This window comes from Equus przewalskii, chromosome 17 (assembly GCF_037783145.1).
Source record: "Equus przewalskii isolate Varuska chromosome 17, EquPr2, whole genome shotgun sequence".
Taxonomy (NCBI): domain Eukaryota; kingdom Metazoa; phylum Chordata; class Mammalia; order Perissodactyla; family Equidae; genus Equus; species Equus przewalskii.
Genome location: NC_091847.1, coordinates 76,539,866 through 76,559,973, shown reverse-complemented (window position 1 = coordinate 76,559,973; position 20,108 = coordinate 76,539,866). Strand labels below are relative to the sequence as shown.

Below are 20,108 nucleotides of genomic sequence, written 5' to 3'. Positions count from 1 at the left end.
ATGTTTGAGAGTAACATTTAAATAAAAGTCATATTTGAGGGCAATCATTCTTTTCAGCCAAGGTTTGACTTGAAAACTTGCTGAATCACACAGGCCTTGAAAAGGGAGATTAGGATGGTATGTTAAGTTCTGTGCTAAGTCAGCTTTTCAAAGGAGTTATAATAATATTTAAGAGTCAGGAAACACACAGTCCAAATGGTTAATGTGCTAAAGACTAAAGTAAGTGTATCAAGATGCTAACATAGGCAATAACATGGGTCAATTCTGTATTCAGGAAAAGCAAGATGTCAAGATAAATGAACTGATAAATTATTCAGAAGAAATTATTTATACATGAAGCAGCAGCTAGAAAAGATGATCCATTCTATTATACAAAGGAAAAAAGATCTAAGAAATCGACACAAAGATTCTCTTCACTACAGAGGTCAGAGAAACTGAAAAAACCGTGTTCTGGGCTATAGTACAACAAGAAAATGCTGTAAGAATGAACGCCTGGGAAAGCACAAAAACAGATTTTATACAGCAAAGCTAATTTAGAGGTGCCTGTGATGTGGAGTGTATTTTGAAATAAATTGAGAAAGCAAATGTACTGAAGAGATGCTTTGAACAACCGGCAAAAACGTGCATAAAAGTCAAAGGAAACTGTAGTTATGGCAAGGAACACAACCACACAGTTCTGAAACACTGGCAAAGACTGAATGCCCACCATGCATTCTCCTCTTCCGACTTAGTAACAGAACCCAATATTATCTGAGGCAGCAATGCACCAGGTAAAAAAAAACCCAACTATATTCTCAGCATCCCTTGCAGCTAAGTGTGGTAGCTAAGCAAAGACTAAGTTCTGGGAAACAAAACATAAGCATAAGAGTGGGACTTCTGGAGGCAGAAGGGGGCAACTCCTTCTACCTTTCCTCCCTTTACCCTGCTGATTAGAATATAGCATGATGAACAATGAGGTAACTTTGGAAATGTAAGCCATATACAAAGCATAATGGAGGAGAAAAATAGGAGCCTGGGGCCCTAATAATACCATGGTGTTGCCAAACCAATTTCAGACTGTCTCTCTAGATTCTTACATGGGAAAAAAAATTTGTTGTTATTGAAGCTTGTTATTCCGCTCCCCCCCGCCACCCCCCGCACAGATCTGACAAACCTAACTCTAGCTTATAAAAAGATATATTTAGGTTTCCCACTAAAGACCAACCAACCTATGGAATAAAGATTCACGTGATGTTAAAACTAAAAGAGTGATAATGGCTTGCAGTTTATTTAAATAAGCAAAATAAATACAAGGAAAATATAATAGCCTAGCTAAGAGGTTCTTAAGCCAGGTCCATAGGCGGACTTCAAAGGGTCTGAGAACCCCTAGAATCAAAAGAACCTTCTTTTAAAGTATGCCCATATGTGTATCTTTGCAGGGAGAGTGTTCAGAGCTTTAATCAAATTCTCAATGGGATCCATGACCCCTCTAGAGTCTTGATGTTCTTTTTCTCATTCTTCCTGTTACATTTCAAATCAATTTCCTCATGTCAGATCATTTAAACAACTAGCTAACAATAAATCTGCTATAATATAAAACATACGTTTACTTTGAAGATGAGAATACAATTTCCCTTTGTGAATTTTGACCCTAAATGAGTGTCATTCATCTTCTATTCATTGTCTTACCTCCTCGTGGCAATTCTGTATGAAGATAAGCCAGTCCTCTAGTCACAGAATGAGCCAAACGGCAAGAGCTTACCCAGTCACTTGTATGGAGACTCAAATACTTGCATAGAGATCCCTATATAGAGGAAAAAATACAAAAAGAAAAAAACAAAAAAGAGTGGAATTAAGTTACTTGAACATGAGGAGGTAAGTTCACAGTCTTATAAAGGATTTGCATAGGTTAGGATTCCATAGCGATAGATCTAATGAATGATGATATTTCAGAATCTCAAAAGAGCTAGTAAGACATTTCTGTGGATAGAGAGAGGAGGAGGGGATGGACAGGAGAATTTAAACAATATCAATTTTTACTTCTCCAATATTAAAAATTATGGATGGTTATTTCATTTTAAACGCTTCTTTGATTTATCAAATTAAGATACAAAAAAAAAGACTTTCAGGCACTCTTTACATTGTATCTCTTATGAGTACAAACACAAATTATACTGTTATATTTTACAAGAAGAAAACAGAAGGCTTTTGTAAATACATATGTGTCAGTGCTATTTAAGGTGCTCATCCACAAACTATTTATTACCAGTCTGGGATAAGGAGAATGTACCAGAATGAATTAAATGCCAGTCAAAGCACAGCTTGCTTCATCAAGAAATTCTTGTTAAAGTGAGAGAGACAGAGGAGAGAGAGAGAGAGAGAGATGAACTAAACAGTTAACTAGTGACTTAGTTGATTCACATTCTGGTGTGAGATCCTTATCTCATTGCAGACTATTAATAATCAGTGCGCAAACCAGCAATGCTCTACATAGCAGTGGTCCTCCTGAAAATCTGATTGATAGCTAATATAAATGTCAGTTTATCTTTTTATGAAGAACTTACATTGGGATAATACTCCATCACAAGCAAATACTCCATGCGTCCATCTGCAGTGACTCTCTCATCTCCAACTACAAAGTGAGCAATGTTATCATGTTCCATCAAAGGCACTCTGTAAATATTCTTCTCATTGATAAAATTCTGACGGTTTGCAAAGGAAAATACTTTTACAGCAACTGGACGCTCATCTAAGGAACCTTTATATACTGCTCCATATCGACCCCGGCCAATCAGCTGTAAATTTGTGTTGAAGAAAGCAAAATATTAATTCATATCACAACTTAACAATCAAATTTACTAAATAATAAAATATAAATCCATATGTATGCCACAGGTCTCTATTGCTTATAGTTTAAATTATTCCTTTATCAAGAAAGCCATGGGGCTGGCCCCCCGGATTGCTTCTTTCATATTGATTTAAACCAGCTATTTCTCAAGAAACTAACAAAATCCACATCTTAGACAGCTCAGGAAGCTCCTACCTCACCCAGCCCTCCCACAAGTAACAATTATAAATTCTGAACAAAATTTGAAAAAGAAATCTGAAAGTGCTAGAGAATGAACAAACGGAGGTAGATTCTGAGGAGAGTCAACACTTAAAAGAAAGGAAAGACATAGGGTGAGATACCCATTTTCATAGCTTTTAGCCTGAGAGCAGGCAGAAATCAGCATTGCACAGAGGAGCTAAAACTGCGATAGAAAATCCATAATCTTTCTGGCCTTAGGAACCAGAAGAGAGAATTTGGGGCAAGCACAGCTGTTGGAAAGTTAGGGAAGAATCCCAGAAAGAAGAATCAGAGAGGGGGAAACCCAACAAATGCCTGGGACAGACTCCAGCTAAAGATAAAATAACTGAACTGAGATTTGAGCTTCCGTCCAAGAGATGAGTTTGCAGTATGTCCAGCCAAGTTAATTGCCTACTAAAACAAACAAAGAAAATGAACACACTTTAGAAGAACCTAACAGAAGACAAGGTCTTCATAATATACTCAATACACAAAGAACCAACAAAATGCAACCCATTCCCTTCATTTTTGGCTTCTGGACATTTCTCTCACTTTTTACTGCAACAGGTTAGGGATTTACCATTATTTATTAAGGATATTTGTTAGATTTCATTCACTATTTCTAGGTTAAAATTTAACAAACAGATAGGCTGTCCTTTAGAAAGGCTCTTATCACTATATAGTTAAATCAACAAGGTTTCGGAGTCCAAGATAAAATCCAATGGTTTTAATTAGTATTTTTTGGAATTTAGTTAATTGGACACATTATACATTTATTAGTCACACTTACTTCTTTTGTGAATTGGCAGTTCATCTCTTTAGTCCATTTTTTTATGGATTGCTTCTTTCCCTTTTTTTATGCTTTTTGGTGAGGAAGATTGGCCCTGAGACAATGTCTGTTGCCAATCTTCCTCTTTTTTTCTCTCTCTCCCCAAAGACTCAGTACAAAGTTGTATATCTTAGTTGTAAGTCATTATAATTCTTCTATGTGGAATGCCACCACAGCATGGCTTGATGAACGGTGCACAGGCCCACGCCCAGGATCTGAACTGGCAAACCCCAAGCCACTGAAGCAGAGCACGCAAACTTAACCACTCAGCCAAGGGGCTGGCCCCTGGATTGATTCTTTCATACTAATTTATACCAGATCTTTATCAATTCTTTGTTATGGGTCAAAATACTTTTTCTGAATTTGGCTTTTAACTTTATTATATTTTTCTCCCAAATGGAAGGTTCTTAAAATGTTTTATATAATAAAATCAAGGCTGGCCCTAAATAAACTTTCTTTAAAAACCTCTTTTACATAACTTATCTCCTTATCTGCTTTATGTTTTTCCAGAGCATTTACTACTACTTGAAATAATATACATTAATTTTTTTACCTGTTTGTAGACTCTCTTCCACTAGAATACAGGCCTCAAGAGGGATATCTGTATTCTTTACCTATATTCTCAGCGACTAGAATAGGCGTTGGCACAAAACTGATGCTCAATAGAAGCTCAATGAATAAATGAATGAATGATTTAGTAAGTGAATGAAGTCATTGGCTCAGATATACTATGAAAGCAGAAAGAACAGTCCATAATGTAAGAGCAATCTCACCTCCAATAGTTTCAGATTATCTAGGTCAAGAGAAGGCTCTGATGCTGCTGCCTCCATCATGTTCATACTGTGAAGACCTTGTTTACGGTCTCCTATAGAAATAGGAAAAAGAAGTTACTAACGTGTAGTTTTCTTATAATGAAGATCTTTATTACCCTTTTGACTATATAACAGTTAAAAAGAAGAGATACAGAGGGTAGGCAGCAAGACTTACAGCTAATGTTAATGGGAGTAAAATTATTTACTAAACTTGGGATTATCTATAAACGAAGATGGATGATGAATAACATGAAAGCTGAATTCTGGGAGATGGTTCGAACAACAGACCTAGTTTAAAATCCTAAAAAGTTTGCAGAAACATTAAAGAAAGTTTTATTAAAGTCATTCAAATGAATGACTAGGTGCTGATTTCCCAAAAACCTAATCAAACCTAAAGTTTACTAGAACTGATTAGATAGTGGACAATACTGAGGAATTTCTGATTTTTTTTAACGTGAAAGTGTTACTGTAATTATATATATTTTCAGTCCTTACATTTCAGAGATAGTACTAAAGTATTTACAGATAAATGATATCTATGATTCACTTCAAAATAATCCAGTGGCATGGAAGGATGTAGGGAGTGGGGCTACAGAAGATATGTAGATGTGACAATTGTTGAAGCTAGGAAATAGGCATTTTGTGGATGTTTGAAATTTTTCATAAAAGCTTGGAAAAAAAAGTTTGTTAAGAGAGAAGGATGTGAGCTCGGAGATGTTTTTTACTATGGAGATTTTAAAAAGGAGAAAATAAATTCTCATTAAATGGTATGTTTAATAAACAATAGAATAAAAAGTATTATTTTTACCTGTCAGCATCCTGTATCCGAAGCATAAGGCAACTACCAAAACAGCTAATACAGAGACTGATGCCAAAGCAATGATTATTGTCTCATCTCGGTTAAATGAATGAGGTGGACCTAAAAGAAAACAAATATAAAAATACAGTCATCTTTTTTCTCAGTATTTGATAAATATTGACAGAAAAGCTGTATCAATATATAGTCAAATCAGCAGTTTTTGCATCAAAGAAAATGAAAGAAAAATAAAATATTTATCAATAAAATTTGTGATAATTGCAAATTATATACTTTTTTAATCATATAGATTATCTTATATAGATTTAGAACACTGAAACACCTGTTAGTTGTACTCCTAATTATTGAAATATCAACTACATCATGGAACAGCATAGATAGAATAGTAAAATATTTAAGACAACAGTCTTCGGAATCACATCTGGTTTTAAATCTTGACTACACCACTCTCTCAGTGGCCTTTAGCAAATTATTTTTTTCTGATCTTCAGTACATTCATTTGTAAACATAGTTCTCTCTGTGAGGCTTAAATATAAGTCTAAGTACAGTGTTGAGTATATATCATCTATGCAATAAATGATAGTTATTATGTTTACCAATATTAATATTATGATTATTAATGAAAACAGCATGGCCTTGCAGGCAGTTAAATCTGAATTGGACTTGAAACTTAGTTTTTCCGCTTATTGTATGACTTTGGGAAAATTTCTTCACCTGTCTGAGTCTAAGTTTCTTCACTTGCAAAAAGGGAACACACATATCTAAATCACAGATCTATTATGAGTGTGTTAACCATTTTATGTATTAGTTCCATTCTGTGGATAATATCTAGAGAAGCAGTCTTTAGGATGGATGTCCAAAAACTGGAGCACGTCCAGAAGAGAGCAAGTGGAATAGTGAAGGTTTGAGAACTCTGAAATGTGATGGGTAAAAAGAACTGGAAGTGTCTGATGTGGGCAAAAAGAAACTTCAAAGTATAAGATAGCTGTCTTTACGTGGAAAAATGGACTTGTAGCTACAGAAAATAAGATTCAGTTAGTGCACGTTCAAAGACAGCGGTTTCTAGCTCAGTATACAGAAGCATTTAGGGCTTATAAATAGAGCTGTCTAAAATGGAATCAGTTACCCTATGGAATAACTGGTCATATTCTTTTAACTGGAGGTATTTATGCAGTGTTTGGTAATAATGAGCAGAGGCTGGGCTTGATGACTGCTAATATCCTTATTTAACCATTCTTTACATTCAATCAAAACCAAGCATACTGTATTTTAAATCTTTCTCATTTTGGACATTATAAGTATGTATTGTATCAAACTAGAACCTCTATGGCAAAGAGTTCCTCTGACAGGCACTCCAGTTCTAGATGAATGCATTTGTCTCAGTCAACTTAAGCACAACTGAATATTGAAATGGCAAAACAATGTTTCTATAGAAGGATCTATTGAAGCACTGTAATACTCTTTTAATCTACAAGACATTTATTGGAATTAATAGACTTTAACACATTAATAATTATACCTACTTTCAACGTAAAGAATAAGTTATAGGAAGACAGCCACATATAAAAACTCATTTTACCATGAGATATCACTTCATACACACTAGGATGGCTATAATTAAAAAAATATCCAGAAAATAAAAAGTGTTGGCAAGGACATAGAAAATTAGAACTCTTATACATTGCTGGTGGAAATGAAAATGGTGCAGCTGCACTAAAAACATTTGGGAAATTTCTCAAAAAGTTAAACATAGAATAAGACTCAGTAATTCCACTCCTAGGCATACATGCAAAAGAACTGAAAACAAGTGTTCAAACAAAAACTTCTACAGGAATGTTCATGGCATCACTAACCACAACAGCCAAAAGTGGAAACAACACAAATGTTCATAAAATGAAAAATGCATTTTTAAAAATGTGGTTTATCCTTACAATGGACACAAAAAAGGTAACACACATATTCTATGATTCCATTTATATGAAATATCCAGAATAGGCAAATCCACAGAGACAGAAAGCAGATTAGCAGTTTCCAGGGTCTAGGGTGCGGGAGAAATCTACAGTGACTGTGTACCAGCTACAGAGTTTCCTTTTGAGTTGATGAAAACGTTTTGGAACTAGATAGAGGTAATGGTTGCACAACACTGTGAATATATTGAATGGCAAGCTTTGACATGTTTGATTGTATGTTATGTGAATTTTTCCTCAGTTAAACAAAAAAAATACTTGATTTTAGAATTTGGCCCACCCAAAAGAGAAATTCTATTTTCAACACACAAAATCATAGATACACACACACACTATAATTAATCTTTACTATAATAAGATATACACAAACGTTTGGTGTGCTTATTGACTTATTCCCTTACTGAGTATGAGATCACTACTGTCAGATACTTTGTTTTTTTCTAGGTAACTGCAGCTTTCAACTAGGACAATCAGTACCATTCCAGATTCATTATTATGGAAGCTGTCGTTCAACTAGATTGAATGAAATGTGATATTATCAAAAGTTCCACAACAGAATGGTAAATTACAAGAGCATTGCTTTTCGTTGTTTGTTTACACACATAAGTGAAGAAAGTCTTTTTTTTTATTTTTTAAGGAAAAAATAAATGTTTAACTTGGTAATTCTCAAAGCAGCACAGTATTTTGTTTTAAAAAAATCAGCAAATAATGCTCACATTTTATTTTATGGTGCGTTAAGGTCAAAAGAGAAAAGGTGGGAGAAGAAAAGAAGAGGACAAAAGAACAAACAAGGAGATAGTGGAAAACAGTGACATTTAAAGTAAAGTAGAGAGGTTCAAAGAAGGCAGAAGAAAGGAAAAGAAAGACCCAAAGGGGCTCCCTGGTGAATGCTGAATTGACATGGCTTGTTCCTGTCACATTTAGCATTCTATTGGGCGGTGAATATCAAAGAAAATTTCATCTACTTTTAAATCTCTCTGAAATTTAAATTCACAATCTTTAGTCTTGCTTTTATTATTTTTAATAGACTTTATTCTTTAGAGTTGTTTTAGGTTTACAGAAAAACTACACAGAAAGTTCTGAGAGTTCTCATATACCTCTTCCCCCTCAACACACAGTTTCTCCTATTATTAATATCTTCCCTCAGTGTGCGCTATGGACTGAACAGTGTTTCCTTAAAACTCTTACATTGAAGCCTTAACCCCAGATGTAATGGTTTTTTGGAGATGGGTCTTTTGGGAGATAATTAGGTTTAGATGAGGCCATGAGAGTGGGGCCCTCATGAAGGAATTAGTGTCCTTGTAAGAAAAGACAAGAGATGGCTTACTTTCTCTCTCTCTACCCCGTGAAGAAACAGCGAGAAGGTGGCCATCTGCAAGCCAGGAAGTTAGTCTTCGAGAGAATACAACCATGCTGGCACCCTAATCTTAGACTTCCAGGCTACAGGACTGTGAGAAAATAAATTTCTGTTGTTTAACCCAGTCAGTCTACAGTATTTTGTTATGACTGTGAAAGTGACCAGAATGTGACATCCCAAAATATGCCTCTCTTGCATAAGGATGATCTTGAGCTGGTTATAGTTTGTTTTTTTTAAATTATTTTATTAAGGTCACGTTGGTTTATAACATTGTGCAAATTTCAGGTATACATTATATTTCTGTTTCTGTATAGACTGCATTGTGTTCACCACCAATAGTCTAGTTTTTATTCATCATCATACGTATATGTCCCTTTACCCCTTTCATCCTCTCCCTACTCCCTTCCCCTCTGGTAACCACTAATCTGTTCTCCTTAACTGTGTGTTTATCTTCCACATATGAGTGAAATCATATGGCTTCTGTCTTTCTCTGACTTATTTCGATTAGCATAATATCCTCAAGGTCTATGTTCCATTGTTTATATATACTATATCATCTTTATCCATTCATCTGTTGACGGGCACTTGGATTGCATCCACGCCTTGGCTACTGTGAATACTACTGCAATGAACATAGGGGTGCATAAATCTTTTTGAATTATTGATTTCATGTTCTTTGGATAAATACCCAGTAGTGGAATAGCTGGATCATACGGGATTTCTATTTTTAATTTTTTGAGAAATCTCCATACTGTCTTCCATAGCGGCTCCACCAGATTGCATTCCTGTTGACCTGGTTATTTTTAAGAAATAGCAGACATAGGAGAAGCTCTGAAAACCAAGTAGAAGTTACCCTTTTGTAAGAGACATTTACATTTATAAGGGAAATCTCCATTTGTAAGGGTGTCTCCCTTTCTGTACCAGGACGAGGAAGATGACTAGAACTCTAGAAACTCTTATCAATGAAGAAGGCAAGGATTTAAATCTGCATAACAACCTTAACCCTGTTTATTATGCTTTCCCTAGTATAACCCCCACCCCCATCTTCTTTTGTCTTTAGCTGGAGATGGTATTTAAGGTGGCAGCTTGGGTCATTTCAGAGTTACTCAGTTTTCTTGGGTATCTCCTATGTACACAGGAGGTATACACTTATTAAACCTCTCTGTTTTTCTCCTGTTATTCTTTTATTACAGGGTAGGTCTCAGCCAAGAATCCAGAAGGGTAGAGGGGAAATTACTATTTCTTCCCTTACAGCTGCCTGAGAAGACTACATTGTGGTACATTTGTTATAACTGATAAACCAATACCAGATCTTTTGCCCACATTTTAATTGAGCTACTTCTTTTCTTAAGTTTGAATAGTTATTTGCATATTTTGGACATAAATCCTTTATTAGTTATATGTTTTGTACATATTTTTCCAAGTGTGGCTTGTTTTTTCATTGTCTTGGTATGAGCGTAATGCTGGCCTCATAGAAGAAGTCAGGAAGGGTTCATTCTGCTTCTATTTTCTTGAAAAGATGGTAGTGAATTGGTATCATTTCTTCTTTAAATGTTTGCTAGAATTCAACAGTGAAAGGATCTGAGACTGGTGCTTTCTATTTCTGAAGGTTATTAATCATTGATTAAATTTCTCTAATAGATATACACCTATTCGGATTATGTATTTCTCCCTGTGTAGTTTTAGCAGATTGTGTCTTTCAAGTGATTGGCCCATTATACATAAGTTATCAAATATGTGGGCACAGAGTTGTTCATAATACTCCTTTATTATGCTTTTAATGTCTCTGGAATCAGGAGTGATGATCTTTCTTTCATTTCTGATAATTAGTAATTTATTTCTTTTCTCTTTTTGTCTTGGTAGGCTGGCAAGGGATTTATCAATTTAACTGATCTTTCTAAAGAAGCAGCTTTTGGTTTTGCAGATTTTTCTCTATTAATTTCTCATTTTCAATTTAGTTGATTTCTGATGTAACGTTTATTATTTCTTTTCTTCTGCTTATTCTGGACTTAACTTGCTCCTCTTTTTCTAGTTTCCTAAGGTGGAATCTTAGTAAATCACTAGGATTTATGATATACATAAAAAAAGGGATAAACAATTAAATTCAATCTCATTTAGTTAACATTTAAAAAAATCTACCCAAATTTTACCACCAATGCGACAGACAAAATAGATTAAGATTTTTCATATAACAAGACTACTTGTTAACCGGATCAATAAAAATTCACAAATCTAATATAAAACAAAGATTTGCTATTTCCAAACTAGAAAGCTGCCTATTTAAATGGGTTTTTATTTTTTTGGGTAAATAAAACACATACATGAGTTAATAAAAAAGATTTTTTAAGTCAACTGTAAAGAAAATAAAAATTAAACATTGAAAATTGTAATACCAATGTGACATTATGGAAAAAACTCTCTCTGCAAATGAGTAAAGACAACCAATGTTGTAATTCCCAAAAGAAATAAAACCACACTACTTATTCCAAAAGTGTGTTTTAAATTCAGCAAGGAATTGTAAGTCATAAGAAAACTAGTTTTACTGAAAAACATGTATTTTTAAATTCTGAACTATGTGGACATTATTATTCTATTTTATTGAGGTCATAATAGTTTATAACATTGTGAAATTGCAGTTGTACATTATTTTTTGTCAGTGACCATATAAATGTGCCCCTTCACCCCTTGTGCCCACTCCCCAAACTCCTTCCCTTCAGATAACCACTAAACTGTTCTCTTCATCTGTGTGTTACTTTATCTTCCACTTATGAGTGAAATCATACGGTCTTTATCTTTCTCTGTCTGGCTTATTTAACTTAACATAATCTTCTTTATCCAATCATCAGTCGAGGGGACCCGGGTTGGTTCCACTTCTTGGCTATAGGGAATAATGCTGAAATGAAAATAGGGGTGCATAAGTCTCATTCAATTGTTGATTTCAAGTTCTTTGGATAAATACCCAGTAGTGGGAAAGCGGCGTCATATGCTATTTCTATTTTTAATTTTTTGAGAAATCTCCATACTGTTTTCCATAGTGGCTGCCATCAGTTTGCATTCCCAGCAGTAGTGTATGAGGGTTGCTGTTTCTCCACATCCTCTCCAACATTTATTTTTTGTCTTGGTGATTATAGCCGTTCTCACAGGTGTAAGGTGATATTTCTGGGTACTTTTGATTTGCATTTCCATGATGATTAGTGATGTTAAGCATCTTTTGATGTGCCTATTGGTCATCTGTATATCTTCTTTGGAAAAATGTCTGCTCATATCCTCTGTCTATTTTTTGAGTGGGCTGTTTGTATTTTTGTTGTTGAGCTGTGTAAGTTCTTTAAATATTTTGGAAATTAATCCATTGTCGGAAATATGATTTGCAAATACTTTCTCCCAGTTGGTGGATGGTGTTTTTGTTTTGATCCTGGTTTTCTTTTGCCTGGCAGAAGCTCTTTAGTCTGATGAAATCCTACTTGTTTATTTTTTCTTTGGTTTCCCTTGTCCGAGTACACATAGTATACAAAAAGACCCTTCTAAGACTGATGTCAAAGAGTGTACTGCCTATATTTTCTTCTAGGAGTTATGGTTTCAGGTCTTACCTTCAAGTCTTTGATCCATTTTGAGTTAATTTTTGTGTGTGGTGAAAGCTAATAGTCTACTTTCATTCTTTAGCATGTGGCTGTCCAGTTTTCCCAGCACCATTTACTGAAGAGACTTTCCTTTTTCCATTGTATGTTCTTAGCACCTTTATCGAAGATTAGCTGTCCGTAGATGTGTGGTTTTATTTATGGGCTTTCAATTCTGTTCCATTGATATGTGTGTGTTTTTGTAACAGTACCATGCTGTTTCGCTTACTATAGCTTTACGATATTTGAAGTCAGGGCTTGTGATGCCTCCATCTTTGTTCTTTTTTCTCAGGATTGCTTTAGCTGTTTGGGATCTTTTGTTGCCCCATACGAATTTTAGGATTCTTTGTTTATTTCCGTGAAGAAAGTCATTGGGATTCTGATTGGGATTGCACTGAATCTGTACATTGCTTTAGGTAGTATGGACATTTTAACTATATTTACTCTTCCAATCCATGTGTATGGAATATCTTTCCATTTCTTTATGTCATGATCAATTTCTTTCAATGTCTTATAGTTTTCATTGTATAGGTCTTTCACCTACTTCATTAAATTTATTCTGAGACATTTTATTCTTTTTGCTGTGATTGTAAATGGAATTGTATTCCTGAGTTCTCTTTCTGTTAGTTTATTACTAGAGTAGAAAAATGCAACTCTTGTGGTAAGTTGATTTTGTACCATGCAATTTTGCTGTAGTTACTGATTATTCCTAATAGTTTTCTGACAGATTCTTTAGGGTTTTCTCTATATAAAATCATGTCATCTGTAAACAGCAATAGTTTCACTTCTTCATTGCCTATTTGGATTCCTTTTATTTCTTTTTCTTGCCTAACTGCTCTAGCCAAAACCTCCAGTACAATGTTGAATAAGAGTGGTGAGAGTGGGCACACTTGTCTTGTTCCTGTTCCCAGAGGGATGGCTTTCAGTTTTTCCCATTGACAATGATGTTGACTGTGAGTTTGTGATATATGGCCGTTATTACAATGAGATACCTTTGCTCTGCACCCATTCTATTGAGATTTTTATCATAAATGGCTGTTGGATCCTGTCAAATGCTTTCTCTGCATCTATTGAGATGATCACATGATTCTTATTCCTCATTTTGTTAATGTGGTGTATCACACTGATTGATTTGCAGATGTTGAACCATCCCTGTGTTCTTGGTAGAAATCCGACTTGATCATGGTGTATGATCTTTTTAATGTTTTGCTGTATTCAGTTGCCAATATTTTGTTGAAGATTTTTCCATATGTTCATCAGGAATATTGGCCTGTAATATTCTTCATTTGTGTTGTCCTCATCAGGCTTTGGTATCAGGGTGATGTTGGCCTTACAGAATGTGTTAGCAAGTGTTCCACCTTTCTCAATTTTTTGGAATAGTCTGAGAATGATAGGTGTTAAATCTTCTTTGAATGTTTGGTAGAATTCTCCAGAGAAGACATCTGGTTGTGGACTTTTATCTTTTTTTTTTTGGATAAGTTTTTTTTCTTTTAAGATTTTATTTTTTTCCTTTTTCTCCCCAAACCGCCCCCCCCCCCCCCACCACGGGTACATAGTTGTATATTCCTAGTTGTGGGTCCTTCTAGTTGTGGCATGTGGGATGCCGCCTCAGCCTGGCTCAATGAGTGGTGCCATGTCGACGCCCAGGATTCGAACCTACGAAACACTGGGCTGCCTGCAGCGGAGCGCGCAAAGTTAACCACTCGGCCACGGGGCCGGCCCCTGGACTTTTATCTTTTGGGAGGTTTTTGATTACTGTTTCAACCTCGCGATTGCTCTATTCAGACTCTATTCCTTCTTGGTTCAGTTTTGGGAGGCTGAATGAGTCTAAGAATTTATCCATTTCTCCTACATTGTCCAATTTGTTGGCATATAGTTTTTCATAGTATTCTTTCATAATCCTTTGTATCTCTGTGGTATCCATTGTAATTTTTCCTGTTTCATTTCTAATTTTATTTATTTGAGGCTTCTCTCTTTTTTTCTTAGTGAGTCTGGCTAAGGGTTTGTCAACTTTGAACTAGCTCTTTGTTTCATTGATCCTTTCAACTTTTTTTTCTTTCAATTTCATTTATTTCTGCTCTAATTTTTACTATTTCCCTTCTTCTGCTGAGTTGCAGGGTTTTGTTTGTTCTTCTTTTCTGTTAGGTGTAATTTAAGATTGCTTATTTGAGATTTTTCTTGTTTGTTAAGGTGAGCCTGTATTGCTATGAATTTCCCTCTTAGGACCACTCTTGCTGCATCACATATGAGTTGGTATGGTATATTTTCATTCTCATTTGTCCCTAGATATTCTTTTATTTCTCCTTTAATTTCTTCAATGATCCATTGGTTTTTCAGTAAATTTTAATAATATAAAATTTAAATTAATATTCTTTAGTTTAAATGACAAAACAAATCGAAACTTAAAATGTAACAAAAGGCACAATCTCTATCCTGAATAGCCACTATATATATAAAAAAGTATAGAATATTTAACACAAATGAAAATTATTAAAGATTTCACATTAAGATTTAGCTAACTAGGGGTCAGCCCTGTGGCCAAGTGTTTTAACTTTGCGTGCTCTGCTTTGGCAGCCCAGGGTTTCACTGGTTCAAATCCTGGGTGCAGACCTACCACCACTCATCAAGCCATGCTGAGGCAGCAACCCACGAGCCACCACAACTAAAATATACAATTATGTACTGGGGGGCTTTGGGGAGAAGAAGGAAAAATATATACATTTTTAAAAATCTTAAAAAAAAAGACTTAGCTTTCTAGCTCAGATATTCTTGTTTTTACTACATTATGAAAACAAGGTATATAGCTTAAGTGATGTATATTTTAATTTTATCAAACTTTTATTACAAAATAGGAAGGATAATCCTACTTGTCTATTTTTTTACCTGATAGTAATTTTAGCATTACCCAAATTTCTGAAAAAGGGAGAAAATTATGTGATAATAATATAAATAGTAAGGTTTCCCATTTGAAGAATTGTTTTTGTTACTGATACACGGCAAAACTTTTTACAGTCTATGAAGAATTAATGTCTTGAAAACACTACAAATGTGATCTATATCATACTTACATTTTTTTTATTCAGATGAAAGAAGAAATACTAAAAACTATGCTGCTTAAACTATGACTCTAACTATGACTTATCACCTAGAATGTTTATTTTTTACCTACTGAAAACATTCATTTAGACTTATTTAGACATAGATTTTCAAAATCACTTTACATGAATTTTAAAAACAGAAGAAAAATAAATTGGCCTAAGTTTCTATCCCTAAAACTCTCACATGAGAGACTGATTTTTCTGAATATCTTTTTGAATCGGACATCTATGTTCCGTTTTTCCATACATTTCTTTTTTTTTTTACTTTAGATATAACTGACATATAACATTAGTTTCAGGTTTACAATGTAATGATTTGTCATACATTTCTTTTATATGTGCCACTAAAACATTGTTAAGAAGAGTAACACAGCATTTCTTAAAAGAGTGCTCTTCACCTACATCTCTGGAATTTTCTTCCCAACCACTGACACCCTTCTGATGATTTTAATGCAGGTGCTTTCTTGATCATACCAGAAAGTGCCAATGAAAGACTGTTTGGTTGCTTTATTTTTAATCCTTTTATTATAAAAACTTCCTACTATACACAAAAGTAGAGTGTTCACAAAACCTCCAAATACCCAACACTACACTTTAGCAACCATCAACATTTTGCCATCCAATGGAGAGTTTCAAACAAGAGAACACATATGACTTCCTCCAAAGGTTTGTTGACAGAAACACTGAGGGGTTGTTGTTGAGTGGACATTCTACCAGAGTAAAACGTGTGCAGGAGACAGGCACTATATTTAATCAATTTTAATACGCATATTAATCACAATTAAAAATCTCTTAAAGTGGGATGCATCCTACAATTGACGGCACTTCACAATTATTTGATAGTATTTTTTTCTTAGCAGTAGAAAAATAATGGTCTTTCAGTTGAGGCTTTTTAGATAAGATAAAATGATACATCACATCAGATATGTTAAAATGTGAAGAAAATGACTTCCAATTCTGCTTAGGGTGTAAAAAGATGCAAGAGAATTTTGCTTCCAACCTAATAACAAGCCAAGATATACTAGCAACAAGCCAGAAAGCCTACAAAATCACAGCCTTTTCTTTAAAGCTTATTAAGAGCTAGGACACAGAGACCCAATGGATTAAACACTAGAATGTGACAAACTTTTTCTAAGAGAAGAAACCTAAGACTGCCTTTATCATTGGTGAGGCAATGAACAGAGGAAGAACACCACCATAGGTGTGAGTATGAAGAAACAGCTGAACATTTAACATATTCCTTCTTTTGGGGTGAGGAAGATTGGCCCTGTGCCAACATCTGGGCCAATCCTCCTCCACCTTGCGTGTGGGACACTGCCACAGCACAGCCCACCAAGCAGTGTGCAGGTCTGCACCCAGGATCCAAACTGGCAAACCACAGGCCACAGAAGCAAAGAGCACGATCTTAACCACTACGTCAAGGGGTGGGCCCTAATAAATTCTTAAAGGCCGAGTACCAAATAGCGTGACAGCTGAGAATACCCGGGGGTCACAGACACAAAGTCTGCAATCACCTCTCAACTCTTCTTCAGGCCTTCACCAAGTACTCACAAGTATGAATACAGGCAGGACAAGAGAACTGAGAGAATCTTCTGAGGCTTAGGTACACATGGTCTGCTAAAATCTGAGGATAGGACAAGAGAGCTGAGAGAAGCCTTCTGGGCACTCCAGGCCCTTACTGCTTACAAGACAGTGTCCACCTGTGACTGGGCAAGGGGCAGAAAAGTGGACAGAGCTCAACACTCCTAAAGAGAGAGAGCTCAGCACTCCTGAAGTGCTGGAGTACAGTGCGTACCAAAGGTCTAAGGCAAAGGAGAACTAAGAGAAATCCTACAAGCACTGAGATCCTAAAAACCCTACAAAAATGAAGGTTCTGGGGCTGGCCCCGTGGCTGAGTGGTTAAGTTCACGCGTTCCGTTGCAGGCGGCCCAGTGCTTCGCTGGTTCGAATCCTGGGCACGGACATGGCACTGCTCATCAAACCACGCTGAGGCAGCGTCCCACATGCCACAACTAGAAGGACCCACAACAAAGAATATGCAACTATGCATGGGGGGAGAGGTTTGGGGAGAAAAAGGAAAAGAAAAATCTTAAAAAAAAAATAAAATGAAGCTTCATCCTGCCCTCAAAAATCATCTGAAACCCATATTGAAATGAATCAAACTAAGACAACAGCAAAGCCCAGATACAGCTCAGCTAAAAACATTTACTTAACCCTTCATTCTAGTGGCTTGATAAAACAGAGTCTATCCTTTTCTGAACATAAATATTATTTACTTTAGACTCTTTTACCTGCAATGTTCATTATTCAACCAAAAATCAAGATATGTAAAGAAAGAAAATATGGTTCAATGTCAAAACAGGAAGTAGTCAACAGAAACACTGCAGATGATGAAAATACCACACAGAGACTTTAAAATAACTATGATAAAGTTAAAGAATATAGTGGAAAATGTAGACACATGAGTGAACAGATGGAAAATGTCAGATGAGATACAGAAATTATTAGAAAAGAGCCAAATGGAAATGCTGGAAATTAAATGTTATAGTAGTGGACCTAAAGAACTCTTCTGATGTGATTATCAGCAGAAAGGACACACTGACAAAAGAATCAGTAAGGTTGAATACATATCAACAGAAATTATCCAAACTACTCCACAAAGAGAAAAAGAGAGGGAAAAAAGAACAGAGAATCCAATATCTATGAGACAATATCAAATGGCCTAATATACATCACAGTAGAATGAGAGAGACAGGGGAAATGGTGCAGAAGAAATACTGAAAGAGATAATGCAATTTCCCAAAACTGATGAAAGACATCAACCCATAGATTTAAGAAGACCCAGATAACTACAAAAGAAATTCTTACTGATGTACATCTAAGTCAAACTGTGGAAAACCAAAGATAAAACATTTTTCCAATCCTATATAGCACTTTAAATGAAATTGGAATTACTATATCCAACTTTGTAGTCTGCTTCTTTTCAATGAGTGCTATTCTATATCATTAAGAACCCTTTAAAACCCCAATTTAGGTTGTTTATACTCTTCATTGACTTTAAAAGAAGCTTGTGAGCATCTTTCTGCCTATTCAATGAGTAGTTCAAATCTTCTACCTGTTTATTAAATTTCTGACTGCTGATCAATTACCAGAAAGTTGTGTTAAAATCTTCTTTTATAATTAAGAATTTGTCTATGCTTTTAGTTGTGTCTATTTTTGGTTCATATATTTTAAGGCTGTATTACTCGCTCTATACAAATTTTAAATTGTTTTATCTTCCTGTTAAATTGAATTCTTGTCATTATGAAGTCACCTTCATTGTCTGTGGTAATGTTTGATGCCTTAAAGTCCATTTGATTTGATATTATTTAGCTAGTATTTGTGTATTTTGCCATCAATTTATTGTTTATCTTTCTGTATCCTTATATTTTAGATGATTCTCTTGTAAATGACCTAAACTGTAATAGGATTATTAGTCTTTCTATTGAGATATAATTCATATACCATACAATTTACCCATTTAAAGTGTATAAATCAATGGTTTTTGATATATTACAATATTAGTTTTTAAAAATTTTGGTGGAATATATATAACAAAGTTTGCCTTTTTAACCATTCATAATTGTACAATTAAGTGGCATTAATTACATTCACAATGTTGTGCAACCATTATCACTATTTTTAAAACTTTATCACCCCAAAGACAAAGTCTGTAACCATTATGCATTTTTCCCTATTCTCCTCTTCTACCGGCCACTGGTAACCTCCAATCTACTTTCTGTCTCTATGAATCTGCCTACTCTTGATATTTCATATAAGTGGAATCATGTAATATTTATTCTTTTATGTCTGGCTTATCTCATTTAGCATAATGTTTTCAAGGTTCATCCATGCTGTAGCATATAGCTTATATTTTCATTTTCTTGATATGTCCTTTGAAGCACAAAAGTTTTTAATTTCGATGAAATCCAACTTATCTATTTTTTTCTTTTGTTGCTTGTGCTTTTGGTGTCACATATACGAATTTCTTGCTAAATCAAAGGTCATAAAGATGTATTCCCATGTTTTCTTCTAAAAGTTCTATGGTTTTAGCTTTTATGTTTAGGTTGATGATCAACTTTGAGCTAATTTTGGTATACAGTGTGAGGTAGGGAGTCAACTTCATTCTCCTGCATGTGAATGCTGGTGTTTTTAATTCAATCCAAATGATCTTTGTCTTTTAAATGGAATGTTTAATCTATCTACATTTAAGATATTAGTGACATCTATGTGTTTATATCTACAATCCTATTTTAAACTATTTACCCTTGCTCACCTGTTTTCTGGGCAGTAGAAAGACCTTAGAATACTTTAACATCATTACTTACCACCTCTCAATTATTTGTAACTGATGTCTTACATTTTAATCCCTTTTTTAGAACCTCATCAACAATTTTTTTTGACATTTATTTATTTTTTTTATTGAGTTAATGATAGGTTACAATCTTGTGAAATTTCAGTTGTACATTAATGTTTGTCATTCATGTGGTAGGTGCACCACTTTACCATTTGTGTCCACCCCCCACGCC

The 20,108-nt window shown here is 34.9% G+C and overlaps 1 protein-coding gene across 1 annotated transcript in view; it reads right to left on the bottom strand.

Annotated features, from left to right (window-relative positions):
- BMPR2 (bone morphogenetic protein receptor type 2) overlaps nt 1-20,108 on the bottom strand; it is a 206,643-nt gene that overhangs the window by 39,080 nt on the left and 147,455 nt on the right. The window contains exons 4-7 of the mRNA XM_070580764.1: nt 5,496-5,606; nt 4,649-4,740; nt 2,544-2,774; nt 1,669-1,783 (exon numbers count right to left, since the gene is read on the bottom strand). Of these exons, the coding sequence (XP_070436865.1) occupies nt 1,669-1,783; nt 2,544-2,774; nt 4,649-4,740; nt 5,496-5,606 (549 nt within the window). The remainder of the gene's footprint in view (nt 1-1,668; nt 1,784-2,543; nt 2,775-4,648; nt 4,741-5,495; nt 5,607-20,108) is intronic.